Below are 14,496 nucleotides of genomic sequence, written 5' to 3'. Positions count from 1 at the left end.
AGTGACTCCACTGCGTTTTGAGATCCTCGTTCCATGGCAGCGGCTCCAGCCGACCTGCAGAGAGGAAAAACCACAGAGCTCTTCAAGGATGCCGGCCTCCCCTTGCAGATGTACTCCTCAAGTCACGGGGAAAGGCTTTTGTGGAGGGTTGGAAGTGCTCATGTGTTGAGTCCCCTCAAATACCACAATCCCCCCGACCCCGCGGCTCACTCCCTCTGCAGCACACTGAGGTGGCTCTGGCAGTTAACTGTCCTCAGCGAACCCGCCCTGTGGTCCAGGTTTCAACCAAGCAACCATACCCTAGGGCCCTTTCTTAGTCCTTGGGCTGCAGCAAGCCCAGACCCTCTGTGAGTGGTCCTGTTTCCATGGATCTGGCTTCATGCGTTTCATATCCCCGCCACCTGGATCCCACACGTGTTCTCCAGATTTCTATCTGCATGAAGTTCTTCTGGAGCGTAGCCACCTCATCACGGGCCACACTTCGTACCTCACCCTTTGGGGCCTCCTGGGGCCTGAGTCTAGTTATAAGCAAAGCCAGTGTGGGGGGAGGTGGTCAGGAGTGTCCCACAGGGACCCCGCCCCCGGGGGAGCCATTCCGGTCCTTCAGGTAAAGAAAGACTGACCTCTTCAGGCAGAGACGGAAGGGGGCTCTTCTGGCAAAAAAGGCAGCGGAACAAAGGGGTTGGAGGCCCCCCAGCTTCCTCAGTGACTGCCCACAGCCCCCACCCCAATTTCCAGGGTCCTATTCCTTCCCAACCAACAGCCCAGCTTTAAAAGGTGCCCTGACAGCCGGGCCCGGTAAGGAGACTCTGGACACACGAGCTGCTTTGGCTGTTCATCCCGTTGCCCCGGGTGCACAGTGCTGGCTCTGTGTCATTGGTGGCCGTGTCGGCCGCACTTAATTCTGCCATACTTTCCACCCATGGCACCTTGCCGTCTTTGGTCTTTCTCTTTTGGGGGCGGTGCTTCCTCCCACAGATCCCGCGCTTGGCCTGCCCCTGAGCCACGAGGTCTCTCTGCCTCTGCCCTCACCCACAGCCCACCCTCCTCCTGCCTTGCTTCCCCAAGGGGTCTGGTCACTTCTTTCTACTGGTTCTGGCTTCAGCCCTGAGCATTGGGAGCTCCTGGCCAGCCTCAGGGTGAGGAGCCAATGGAGTCCGCAGGACCTGGGGGCCACATTCACTGTCCCCCAATGGACAGGGGTCAATTGCCCTGCCCAACAGAAGGTCTGAGGAGAGCTCTCAGAGCTGACCCGAAGGGGGAATCCAGGTTGTCACCTTGGAGAATCTGTACCTTGAGCCTGGGGGTTTGCATCTAGAGGTTTATTGTAAAGCAGGCCCAGGTTGGCCTCTCACCTGGACCACAGCTGCCCAGGGGTCTGGCCCAGTTACTCTTGTAAGCTGTAGAGTCACTGTCGTACCGGTGCTGTATTTCACAAAAGGAAACACGCACCTTAGGCGGAAAACAAAGACTCCACAGACCAAGTACCTCTTGCAGCTGGAGGAGGGGAACTGCGGCTGGCTGTTGCAGGGGTCCTGAGGTTCCACATGCCTGGGTCAGGCCACAGCATGGGCACCCACCTCCCTGCCTTCTGCGTGGCCCAACAAGGGAGCAGACATGTCACTGTGGGTCGGGTAGAGGGACCAGACGCTGATCCGCTGATCCCCAGATCCTGCAGCCAGCAAGCCATCTGCGGCAAAGGCCACACAGTGGACGGTGGCACTGTGGAAGGATAGTACGGCCAGTGGCTTCATCGTCCTCCAGTGAAACACTCGGACCCGGTGGTCCCAGCCCGCAGTGGCCAGGATCTTGCGGTCTGGCCGGATCTTGACATCAGCGATCCCGGGATTCGTGAGTTCATGAGTTCTGCACACCTAGAAGACCAAGAGCAGCAAATAGAACCACGAAGTGGCTTTTAAGACGTGTCCCAGGGACTCCCACCTGTGGGCAGCCCTGGTGTGGCAGGAAGAACAAGGAGGGAAATGCAGGCTGCCAAGATGGCCAAAAGCTCCTGCAAATTTACCGCCTACATCCCAGGAGCCAGGCACAGACCCACTGAGGGGAGCAGCCTAACTGCTGCCCTTGGCCGAGCCCTTGCATAAGACATCAGGCCCTTCCCTCAGAGAGCCCCTGAGGTCCCGCAGAGCTGTTCCCCTACACAAGGCCTGAGAGGAACTCAAGGGCTGCTCTATTTCTCTGCCTGTCAGGCCTTCAGGAAAGACCTCAGTGGGCTGGGTCCTAGGTTTCCTCATCACAGAAATACACTGCACTCTGGCGTCCAAGCAAGATGCATCTCCAGCTTGAGAGCAGCATAAACTCATGCCTACCCACAGCATGAGGAGGATGAGAGACACCAAGTCCATCTTCAGTGACAGGGCTGACAAGCCACCAAGCAGAGAGCCAGTGGGCACAGGCAGGACCTTGGCAGGGGTGGGGAACAACAGTGAAGGTGCAGAATGCAGGAGCTCCTGCAGGTCCTGCCACACTGGTCATGGCCGAAACCTTAGTCCCTAGCTTGGTTCTGAGTGGAGGACAGGCAAAACAAAACATGGAGGTACACAGGCATGTTCTATCTGCATGGAGACACTGGGAGCCAACCTCTTTCTGGACACTGAGTGCTCCCACAGTCAGTGCTGGGTGATGACCCCTTACCGACACGTGCCTCCCTGCAGCAGGCAGGGAATCAGAGTTGCCTTTGTGGTCACAGCTATTCGTGTGAGGCGAACGTGATGACCACTACACTACGGAAACGCAGCTATTCGTGGTTACATGGCACTGTCTCATGCATTGCAATCTGGCATCTCCATTGCGTCCATTGCAATGGACACTAAACGACAAAGGCACTTTGCTGTCATTGTGACAATACACAGTAGCCACTTCCTTCTACTGATTCTGGGTGTACCACAAGCTCTTATTGACCTGAAGTTGCCTTTGCTGTCCCTTACCAGCACACCGTTTTCTCCTAGTTCACTTCCCCATGGGGCCATGGTGGTTTTGGTTAAGAATCACTCACCTATGCGAAGATAACACATGGGAAAAGGAAGAAACACAGAAAAGCCATTTGCGATATTCCTTGGAAGCAACAGAAATTGTCACCAAGGATTTCTTTTACCATGATTTAATAAAATAAAACCTCATGAAGCAGTTATCTCCATAAAACAAGAACATGAAGCAAAACACAGAGGAGGAAAACTGAACTGACAGAGCTCAGGCAAGAAGAGGAAGACCTCAAAGAAATGGAGGGGAACGGGAAATGGCAGGAGACTGGAACAAGACAGTAAGAACGGGAATGATATAAAGCGAGCAAAGTGAAAGGGAAAACAAAGAGTTACAATAGACTGGAGAGAAAACACCAGACATGGAAGAAAGGCAGAGGCGCTCTAACATTCAGTGGTTTAGAAAATCAATTGTAATTTCTAGAAAAACTGAAGCCTTATGGTCCAGATCCAAAGACAGGCTACAGGATGGTCAATTTTAAGATACACCTTAGGAAAATCACTGGACTTGACAGCTTAAAAAGTCCTTTTGGTAGTCAGAAAAAGAGCATGTCAATTGTGAGGTAGTGTTTGGCTGTCCTCAAAATGTTCCACAGCCACATCTGTGGCAGAAGACAGCAGAGGCTGCAAAGGCAGGCATGGTTCAAGAATTTTATATCCAGCCAAACTGCTGCTCAAGTATAAAAACAATGGACAAGCATTTTTGAACATGTAAGAACTTAAAGAATTTGCTCCCGTAAGCTCTTCTTGAAGGACTGGAAGATTAACTCCAGTGTCATGAGAGATAACCAGAGAACTTTAGTAGATGATCTGCCAAAAGCAAGGAATCTACTTACCAGTGGGATTAGGTCTAAAACAATACATGGATTATGGCTACAGAACCAGTTATGTAAATAACCAAAATATGGGAGCATAGTGAGATGGGCTGTTTGTTAAATTCACTGCTTTGCTCATCTTTTGTCATTTGGGGCATAACATACAATAGTCAACCTCATACTTGAGAGATTATCTGACAATCCACTGTGAGTAATGACAAAAACAACATGACTTTCTTCCCCAACCCTGACACTAGATGCCATGTTTTCCTAGTATCTGCCCTTGTTTTTTTCCATAAATATACTCAACAGATTTATAATTAGATTCCAAAGTTAAATCCAGATCTGTGCTACATGTAAGAGAGACACAGAAAGATTGACTGGCAAAGATGTACCAGAAGAGTGCGGATAACAGAGACAGGAGTCCAGTGTCAGTAACAGGAGACACTGAATTCAGAGGAAAAAGCGAGAAGATAGACATTGGTAAGTATGGTAATACTTACCAATGACAAAGGGTATAATTCGCAATGAAGAGCTATGACTCTCGGTTCTAGAGACAAACGGGCATATCATTCATGAACCAAGAGCAACAGGAATGTGGCTATGATGGAGTAACTGGTACCAGACCAGTCCTCATGCTATAGACCACCATCAAACTGGACAAAAGATACCAAGCAACCTCATGTGGGCGGGCTGTGGACAGCAGGAGGGGAGGGGCAGCTGATAGGGTGAGCCTCACAAACACTCTGGCAGCAACCTGCCCAGGGACATGTCCCAGCCATGAAATCTAGGTGTGCACAGAGGCCACATGAAGCTGAAGAGGCAGAGACCAGAGTGTGGAGGCAGCTGGAGTGGCTAGATTTGTGGGGTGAGCCAGCAGCATGGAGGGAACTGGGGGAGGGACTGAAAGCCGCATCTGGGTTCCCCATCAGTCCTTGTGTGAGAGCTGGGCTGTGCGTGCTCAGGACACATGAGGTTTACCGGATAGGGACTACAACAGGGTGAGATGGAACAGATACAGGAGATCAGCTGTGACCCTGGGTCCAGCCGGCCCAAGCCAATATACCACCTTACAACCCAGCACTGGCTGGGATGCCACAGTGGTCTTGCTTCAGGAATAAGGGTCACATGTTCGGGTAGGGCCCACAATGGAACAATGCTAGAGACGGAGCTCTCTGTGACCTGAAGGAGAGGCAGAGTTCAGAAGGTGAGCACTACCACATCAGAGGAGCCTGGGAAGGACTCTGGGCTTTCCACGTATCTGCCCTGACAGAGCATAAAGCCAAGCTGCCACAAGTTCAAGGTGAACAGCCAGTAAATGAACTACCTGCCTGTAAGAACAAAAGTAAATATCCTTCAGAGCAAAAGATTAGAGTGCGGAGTCTCCACCACACATCACTTACAGTGTTGAGCACACAAACAGAAAAATTATTAGACACGCAAAGAAGCAGGAATATATGACCCACAGTCAACTGGAAAAAAAAAAAAAAGCAGTTTATAGAAACTGGCCCAGAATGGCACAGATGTTGAACATATCAGACAAAAACTTTAAAGCAGCTATTTAAGTATGTTCCAAAAAAAAAAAAAAAAAATGAAAGAAAACGCATTCAAGTAATTATAAAGAACAATTTCCCTGATGAGTGAATGGACAGGAATTATTAGCAGAAAAATGGAGATTACAGAAAAGAACCAACTCAGAACAGCCAACATATTATGTTAAAGGAGAAGAACAAAGTCAGAGGCCTGACGCTACCTGACTTCAGGACTTACTATAAAGCTGTAGTGGTCAAGACAGTGTGGTACTGATGAAAGAAAAGACAGATCAAAGAAGCAGCACAGAGAGCCCAGAAACAGACCCACATAAACAGAGTCAAGTCATCTTGGACAAAGGAGCAGAAGAAACATAACGAAGGGAAAGATACTCTTTTTAACAAGCAGTGCAGGAAAAACTGGACATCCACGTGCAAAAATAGGAGTCCAGACAAAGACCTCACTAATTCACAAAAAGTAATTTGAAATGAATCATAGACCTGAATATAAAACACACTATTAAAATCATAAAAGATAACAAAGGACAAAAACCTGATGACCTTGGGCTTGGCAATGACATTTTATTTTAGTTTTGGGGGCTTTTTTTTAGTTTTTTTTATTTTTATTTTTATTTTTTCTAAAGATTTTTATTTATTTACTTGAGAGAGAGAGTGAGAGAGAGAGAGCATGAGAGGGGAGAAGGTCAGAGGGACAAGCAGACTCCCCATGGAGCTGAGAGCCCAATGCGGGACTCGATCCCGGGACTCCGGGATCATGACCTGAGCCGAAGGCAGTCGCTTAACCAACTGAGCCACCCAGGTGCCCCAGTTTTTGTTTTTGTTTTTGTTTTTGTTTTTTTAAGATTTTATTTATTTTTGTGTGTGTGTGAGAGAGACAGCATGTTACCTTTGAGCAGGAGCAGTGGGATGGGCAGAGGGAGAAGCAGACTCCTCACTGAACAGGGAGCCTGATGCAGGACTCGATCCCAGGACCCCGGGATCATGACCTAAGCTGAAGTCAGATGTGTAATCGACTGAGCCACTCAGGGGCCCAGCAATGACATTTTAGACACAATACCAAAGGCACGATCCATGAAAGAAAGAACTGATAAGTGAAGCTTCACTAAAATTACAATTTTCCGCTCTGTGAAAGATATTGGCAAGATAATGAAAAGACAAGCCACAGAACAGGAGAAAATGTCTGCAGAAGACACATCTGATCAAGGACTATTAACACAAATGTACAAAGAACCCTTAAGATTCAACAATAAGAAAACAAACCACCTGACTAAAAAATGGGCAAAAGACCTTAACACACACTTCTCCAAAGAAGATCAACATGTGGCAGTAAGCACATGAAACGTGCTTCTGTCATACATTATCAGGGAAATGCACAATAGAACAACAACTAAGATAACACTGTACCTCAACTGTATTTCAATAACAGTGACAAGGAAAAAAACCAGATACCACTATACACTTGTTAGAATGGCCCAAGTCCAGAACACTGACAATACCAAATGCTTATGAGGATGTAGAGCTACAGGACCTCTCCTTCACTGCTGGTGGGAATGCAAAATGCTACAGCCACTTTGGAAGGCAGCTTGATGGTATCTTAACAAAACTAAACATACTCTCACCATGTGATCCGAAACAGCGTGCTTTGGTATTTACCCAAAGGAGCTAAAAATTTATATCCATACAAAATACTGTGGGGCGCCTGGATGACTCAGTTAAGCTTCCAACCCTTGCTTTCAGCTCAGGTCATGATCTCAGGCTCATGAGATCGAGCCCCGAGTCAGTCTCTGTGCTGGGTGTGGAGCCTGCTTAAGAGTCTCTCTTCTCCCCCTCCCTCCGGTCCCCACCATGCCAAATACCATACATCAGTGTTTACAGCAGCTTTACTTGTAACTGCTAAAACCTGGAAGCAACCAAGATGTCCTTTAATAGGTGAACAGGTAAATAAACTGTGATGCATCCAGACAATGGAATTTCAGTGCTAAAAAGAAATGAGCCGTCAAACTATAAAAGACACAGAGGGCCTTTAAATGTGTATTACTCACTGAAAGAGGCCAATCCAAAAAGGCAACAGACTGTATGATTCCAGCCTTATAATGTTCTGGAAAAGGCAAAACCAAACCATAAAGACAGCAAGAGAAATCAGTGGTTGTCAAGGGTCAGTGTGGGAGGAGGCATGACCGGGCAGAGCACAGAGGATTTTTAGGGCAGTGAAAACACAGTGTGTGATACTGTAATGGTGGATACACACCATTATACATTTGTCTAAACCCACAGAATGCACACCACTAAAAGTGAACTTACTGTGAACTGCAGACTCTGGGTGATAATGTGTCAGTGGAGATCTGTCTGTTGTACCAGTTGTCCCACTTTGGTGTGCTGTAGATAATGAGGGAGGCCGTGCACGCACAGGGGTGAGGGGCAAGGGGCATGCGGGATATGTCTGTACCTTCCTCTCAATTTTGCTGTGAACCTAAAACTGTTCTGAAAAAAAAATAGTCTTTTATTTAAACAAAAGAAGAAGAGGGGCACCTGGGTGGCTTAGTTGCTTTAAGTTCTACCTTCAGCTCATGTCATGATCCTGGAGTCCCGGGATTGAGCCCCACATCAGGCTCCCTGCTCAGCAGAGAGCCTGCTTCTCCCTCTGCCCCTCATCCTGTTCGTGTCTGCTCTCCCTCCCTCTCTCTCTCTCTCTCTGTCTCACTCTCTCAAATAAATAAATAAAATCTTAAAAAAAAAAAAAAACCACAATAGAAAATGGAGAATGGAGCAGCTCAGTAACTGAAATGAAAAACTTGTGGGATAGGCTTAGTGGCAGATTGTAAATCATTTTGAAAAGTCAGTTAACTAGAGGACATATCAATAAACATTATCCAATCTGAAGAACAGAGAGAGGAACATGATTGAAGAAAACTGAACAGAGCCTCAGGGAGTATGTAATGATACCCAACTGTCTAATTTATGGGAGTTCCAGGAGAGTGAGACTACTGCAAGCCACAGATGAACAAAAACTTGAAAGCCACCATGAAGTGAGATGCATGGTGTGTTTAGGAATAATGATGAGATACAATGAATTCTTATTTGAAACTATGGACACCAGATGACAATGGAACAACACCTTTAAAGTGCATGAAGGAAAACAAAACCATTATCCCTAGACTGTTTTTTTTAAAAAGAGGATGAAATAGACATTGTTCATAAACCGAAGCTAGAGAATCTTTTGTCAGAAGAACTACACTTCAAGGGGCGCCTGGGTGGCTCAGTGGGTTAAGCCGCTGCCTTTGGCTCAGGTCATGATCCCAGGTCCTGGGTTCGAGCCCCACATCGGGCTTTCTGCTCAGCAGGGAGCCTGCTTCCTCCTCTCTCTCTGCCTGCCTCTCTGCTTACTTGTGATTTCTCTCTGTCAAATAAATAAATAAAATCTTAAAAAAAAAAAAAAGAACTACACTTCAAGAAATGCCAAAGGGTATTCTTCCACATAAAGGGAAATAAAACCAGACAACAACTGGGATCTACAGAAAGAGCACCAGAAATGGTAACAGATGGGTAAATATAAACTCCAGTTGACCCTTGTACAACACGCAGATTAGGGGTGCTGACTCCCCATGCAGCTGAAAACCCACTTATCACTTCTGACTCCCCCAAAACTACCAACAGCCTTCTGGTGACTGGAAGCCTTACTGACACCAGAGAAGAGTTAACATGTATTTGGTATGCTATATGTATTATATCCTGCATATTCTTGCAATAAGCTAGAGATAAGAAAATATTAATAAAATCTTAAGGAAGAGAAAACACATTTATAGTACTATTCCTTGTATATATATATATATATATATATATATATATATATATATATATATAAACCTGGGGGTGCCTGGGTGGCTCAGTCAGTTACGCTCCTGGTTCTCGATTTCAGCTCAGGTCTTGCTCTCAGGTTTAATAACTGATAGTTTAACGCAAAGCCAATAACATTGAAATCTTTATAAGGCATGCAGAAGTAAAATGTATAACCATGGCAGAAGAAAGGGTGGGAGGGTGGTAAATTGAATCCTTCTAGCATGGGGTATGACACACGTTGGGGGAGTGGCGCAGCAGCACTGACTGAGTAGCGCTGGGTACATCGACAATGGGTACTGTGAACCTGCAAGGAGCCACTCAGAAGAAAAGGATAAGAGTGATATCAAAGAAACCAAGAAAGGAAATAAAATGGAAAACCAAAAAATGAATATTTGATTAACACACAGGAAGGCAGGAAAGGAGTAAAAGAGGGTCAAAAACAGAAGTGACAACTGGAAAACCAATATCAAGATGGCAGGCTTAAGGCCAGGCACATCACTAATTCCATTAAGTACAAACAGACTGAGTGCTCCAATCAGAAGGCAGAGATTGTCAGGAAGGACTGAAAAGCAAGACCAAAGATCCATTTTAAATATAAAGAGACGGACCTAGGTTGAAAATAAGGGAGACATGCCTCAAAAAGAGGAAACCTGAGGAAGTTGGTGTTGCTGCATTAGCTTCAGACTCAATCGACCCCAAGACAAAGGATGTGTTAAACCAGAAACTAAGGTAACATTTGTTGGGTGTCAACTACACTTTCATTTAAAAAAAAATTAAATTACTATTAAAAAAAAAAAAAAGACATGACAAGAGCTACAGAAGGTTATTTCATGATGACCATTCAGCCGGATGTGGTCACCACCTTAAATGCACGTAATGACAGCGCTTCAAAATTCATGAAGCAAAGCAGACAGAAAGGGGGAAATAGGCACATTCATGACCACACTCAAAGATCCAAAGTTACTGAACGAGGTTACTGAACGGTCACCTCGCTCAGTAACCGGCGAAAAACTAGATGAAACAATCGGCAGGGATATGGCAGACGCTAATGCTACCAACCACCTTGACCAAGGTCGTGCTGACGGAATGCTCCACCCAACAAATGCGTAACACACGCGCTCACAGAGATGTAATGCAGTGTGTGCTGGGCTAAACACAAGCCTCAATAAATAGCTAAATGCTGACATTGTGCAGGTTCCTTCACTGACAGCAGAATGAACCTAGACGAAAGATATCTACAAAATCAACAAATATTTGGAAATTAAGCAATTTACTTCTAAGGAACAACTGGATCAAAGAAGAAATCGTCAGGGACAATAGAAAGTATTTCGAACTGAACAAAAATGAAGACACAGAAATCAAAATTTGTGGGCCAGACCCCAAAGGCTGGTGAGTTAGCTGGGAGCTGGCTCCCCACAGTCCAGTGGGGAGCCAGGACAAACCTGGAGAAGCACCTAGAACTGTGGGTACCATCAACAGGCAGATTCACACAGTCGGAGGCCCCCACTAGATGTTCCGTAACAGGCAGCCCTCTCGGCCTCTGGAAGGAGTGCCTGAGGAATAAGAATGCCCGGGCAACATTTATAGTACAAAAGAGCAGCAATGAGACCCAATCCGTGTGCAAAGCCAACTCTGCGAGAGAGATACCTACATCTGAAGACAAGTTGAAGGCAAAAGATTTTTTTTTAAAGCTATAAAAGGAAGTAGTATAATCACAAGAAACCTGGCATGAACCACATTAAGAGTTGGCAAAACAGGCTTTTAGGCAAAAATCCTTCTCGGGGATAACAAGAGTCACAAAAGTATAAAGGTTCAATTCCCCAGGAAGGTGACCGTGCTAAACCCGGATGTTCCTAAGCCAGCTTCAAAATGCAGAAGAACACATAGGATGCCAGAGAAGTTGCCAAGATGTGTCTTGGCACCGGGGTCTCCCTGCCCCTTCCCGAGGCACCTAGTCACACGGACGGTGTCGGACTGCACGGCACCCACGGCTGCCTGAGCACATGCAGTGACGGCCGTGCACCCAGCAATGAGAAGCACTTCCTTCCCACACACATGTGGAATAGTTATGTCAACGGGACTGGACTCCACATTTCAGAGAGCTGATATCATTCAGACCTTATTCTCCGACCACAACGGCATTGAGTTAGAAATCCAAAAATTTAAAAAAAAAAACAAAACTGGGGAGAAAGAAAAAAAATCAAACATTTGGAAACATAAAAACACTCTGATCAGCTCAGTGGTCAGAGAACAAGCAAAAATTGGGTCCCCCTCAGAATGAAGACAGTAACATCTCCCAACATGGGATGCAGCTAGAGGGCTGCAGAGAGGCTGCAGCTACCACTGGGGGTCGGTCGGCAGAGAGAACAAGTGGGTTCCACACCCAGTTCAAGTCAGAGCAAGAGACCAAGCCCCAGAAAACACGGGAGGAAGGAAGGGAAATATCAGAACAGAAATGATGAAACAGAAAAGGATTTTTTTTGTCTTTTTTTTTTTTTTGCTTTTTTTTCTTTTTCTTCTTTCAAACCATAAGAGACTCTTCATGATAGAAAAAAAGATTTTTAAAGATCAACAAAGATAAGACTGATTAGAAATTAAAAATGGGACAGTTTTGTAAATACAGTAGAGTCTACATAGTCATTTCAAACAACTAAAAAAGGGGTAGTATGAAAAATATCTTGGGCGCCTGGGTGGCTCAGTTGGTTAAGCAACTGCCTTCAGCTCAATTCATGGTCCTGGAGTCCCAGAATCAAGTCCTGCATCGGGCTCCCAGCTCCACAGGGAGTCTGCTTCTCCCTCTGATCTTCTCCCCTCTCATGCTCTCTCTCACTGTCTCTCTCTCAAATAAATAAATAAAATCTTTAAAAAAGGGGGGGGGGCACCTGGGTGGCTCAGTGAGTTTAAAGCCTCTGCCTTCTGCTCAGGTCATGATCCAGGGTCCTGGGATTGAGCCCTGCATCGGGCTCTCTGCTCAGTGGAGAGCCTGCTTCCCTTCCTCTCTCTCTGCCTGCTTCTCTGCCTAGTTGTGATCTCTGTCTGTCAAATAAATAAATAAAATATTTAAAAAAAAAGAAATAAAATATCTTAAAGGTTTTTATGCCCAGAGACAAATTCTTAGAAAAAGGCAACTTACCACTCCCCCCACCCCCAAATCCAGAAACCTAAATCAGTCCAAGAAGAAAATCAAGCCTTCCTTGCAGAGAAAACACCTGTCCCAGTAGAAAACAGCGACCCATGGCCACTCACAAAACAGACCCCCTACCAGCTTATCCAGAGGTCAGGAGAGGAGGGGATGCCTGCCTTGATTCTGGGACTCCCCATACCCCAACACCATAAGCAGAGAGGGGTAACAGGGGAGGGGGTGCAGCTTAGTTTACTGAGAGGCCAACAGAGCCCCACCACACGGAAATCGACAGGCTAACGGGTTATTTTAAGACTATGTGGTTATTTTGAAATCATAAAATAACGCAATTCATTTACGTTAACTAATTTGAGAAGAAAAGCCCCAAGTCTGACAGCTCAATGCCTATTCACAATCCAGATTCTTTCTCCACTAGGAGCAGAAGGAGGATCTTCTACAATGAGACCTTTGCAAAACCTGACAGCAAACTTGCATGACGTCCAAGCTGTAGCATGTGGGTGGCTCACTACAGCCCCGGCCTCCTCGTGGCACAGCTTGGGCTCCTGGCCAGCGCTATCAGCACTCAGGCAGCCCCCCAGAGACCCAACCAGTCCCCTCCACGCCTGCCCCACATCTCATGGTCAGGGACTCCCCCTCCTACTCTTCAGGCTCTGGCCAGTACCTGGCCCACCAACTGGGGCACCACGATGTCCAGGCCAACAAGTGGCACATGCTGGAGAAGGACTGTGAGAGCCAAGGCCACTGTGCATGGGTGAGAAGGCAAATCCTATGTGTACCTGAACCCCTCCCCACTCACACGGACCAGAACACGGGGCTGGAAATGAGAACTGATGACCATCACCATCCCTCATACTTTTCTCTTCTGTGGACTTTGCCCTAAGCCAGGGGTAGCCAGGGGACCCCTGGGCTCAGAGCCATGGACTCCCTGGAACCCATGTGGGGTCCTGCTTCAGGGTCACCTCCTTCATATTCCATCGGGGAGTATTTTCCAGGGAGAAAAGGGCTGCTTTCAAGTCTGCTCTTGCTGACGATCATCAAGAACCAAAGGCAAGGGGAAGAGGAATTTGAATTTCCATAGACACCCCGGAGCCGTGGTTCTCACACACTGGAAGCTGGGTCTAGGGCACAGAACACCTTCCACGCCATGTTACTACCTGGGAGGAGCGAAGATGCCCAGCGCTGCCCACGGGGGCAGGAGTGACTCTGGTCCCGAAGCGAAGGCAGAAAGTAGGCTCCCCTGGCAGGAAAGAAGAGAAGCAGCAGCAGAAGCTTTGACGGCGACCTCAACCACGAGAGGCCAGTCCCTATCCTGCGCTTGTATTCCCGAGGAGGAGACTCCCGAGGAGGGTCCAACAGGGTCCGTTCGTGGTCACGGCTGCCAGAGCCTTGCTTATTCTGCTGTGTTCCTGAGATGCCTATGGGGGGTTGAGTTGTGTCCACAATTTGCTTGGTCTCGGGTCCACAGGTCCTGCCGCTGACAATTTAGAGGGTGGGGACTGGGAGAAAGGGCAGCAGATGCACAGCAGGACAAGCAGACACCTGGCCAACCAGCCGTGGGTGCAACTCGGGGAAGCGTGGTTGGTCCGATTCCCAGTCCAGGCTGCCCGGGTGGGGGGCGGGGAGTGGTTCAATATTACTTAAAGGCCTAAAAATACTGCTGGCCGTAAATCAGCCCCTGCTTCAAGGCCATGGGCCCTGCCCAAGTGTGGGAGGAAGGAGCAGGTCTGCACACCACCTGTGTCTGACGACAGCCAAGGCCCCATCCCCTGGAGGCTGGAGGAAAAGCCACCTCTGGAAGGCAAGAGAGTGGCCCAGCATTGCCACGTGCCCCCGAGGCCACAGTGTCCTGAGGAGGGTGGCCCAAGGCTCCCGGTCACTGCCACGGTCCCTGGCCGCACCCATCCCGGAGGGATCCCTGGCCACTAGTGGCTCTCACAGCACATGACCTCAGGTGCCAGGAATGTGCACGCGGCGCGGCCGCCATCTGGTTCTCATTACCCACGCTCTGCTGCGGGAAACCTCATCTGCGTCTCCGCTCCCAGCGCCCGCCCGGGAGAGATTGATTTGGGCTCATTAGAGACTCCAGCAGCGGCTTGTGAGGTGAGGCCCATCTGTGCCCACGTGGCTCAAGGGCCAGGGAAGGCAGCTGCAGCAGA

At 47.8% G+C, this 14,496-nt stretch overlaps 1 protein-coding gene across 11 annotated transcripts in view; it reads right to left on the bottom strand.

Moving 5' to 3' along the window:
- Window positions 1-1,307: 1,307 nt before the first annotated feature.
- GNB1L (G protein subunit beta 1 like) overlaps window positions 1,308-14,496 on the bottom strand; it is a 59,179-nt gene continuing 45,990 nt past the window's right edge. For 10 of the 11 annotated variants that reach the window (XM_047697497.1, XM_047697495.1, XM_047697499.1 and 7 more), the window contains 2 exons: window positions 2,328-2,420; window positions 1,308-1,874 (listed from right to left, as the gene is read on the bottom strand). In XM_047697497.1, the coding sequence (XP_047553453.1) occupies window positions 1,557-1,874; window positions 2,328-2,420 (411 nt within the window). In that variant the 3' untranslated portion in view covers window positions 1,308-1,556. The remainder of the gene's footprint in view (window positions 1,875-2,327; window positions 2,421-14,496) is intronic. The other variant, XM_047697496.1, reaches the window with a different exon arrangement.

Source organism: Lutra lutra, chromosome 12, assembly GCF_902655055.1.
Source record: "Lutra lutra chromosome 12, mLutLut1.2, whole genome shotgun sequence".
In the NCBI taxonomy this organism is placed as follows: Eukaryota; Metazoa; Chordata; class Mammalia; order Carnivora; family Mustelidae; genus Lutra; species Lutra lutra.
The sequence above is the reverse complement of the archived record's forward strand: the minus strand, read 5'-3'. Positions and strand labels throughout refer to the sequence as shown.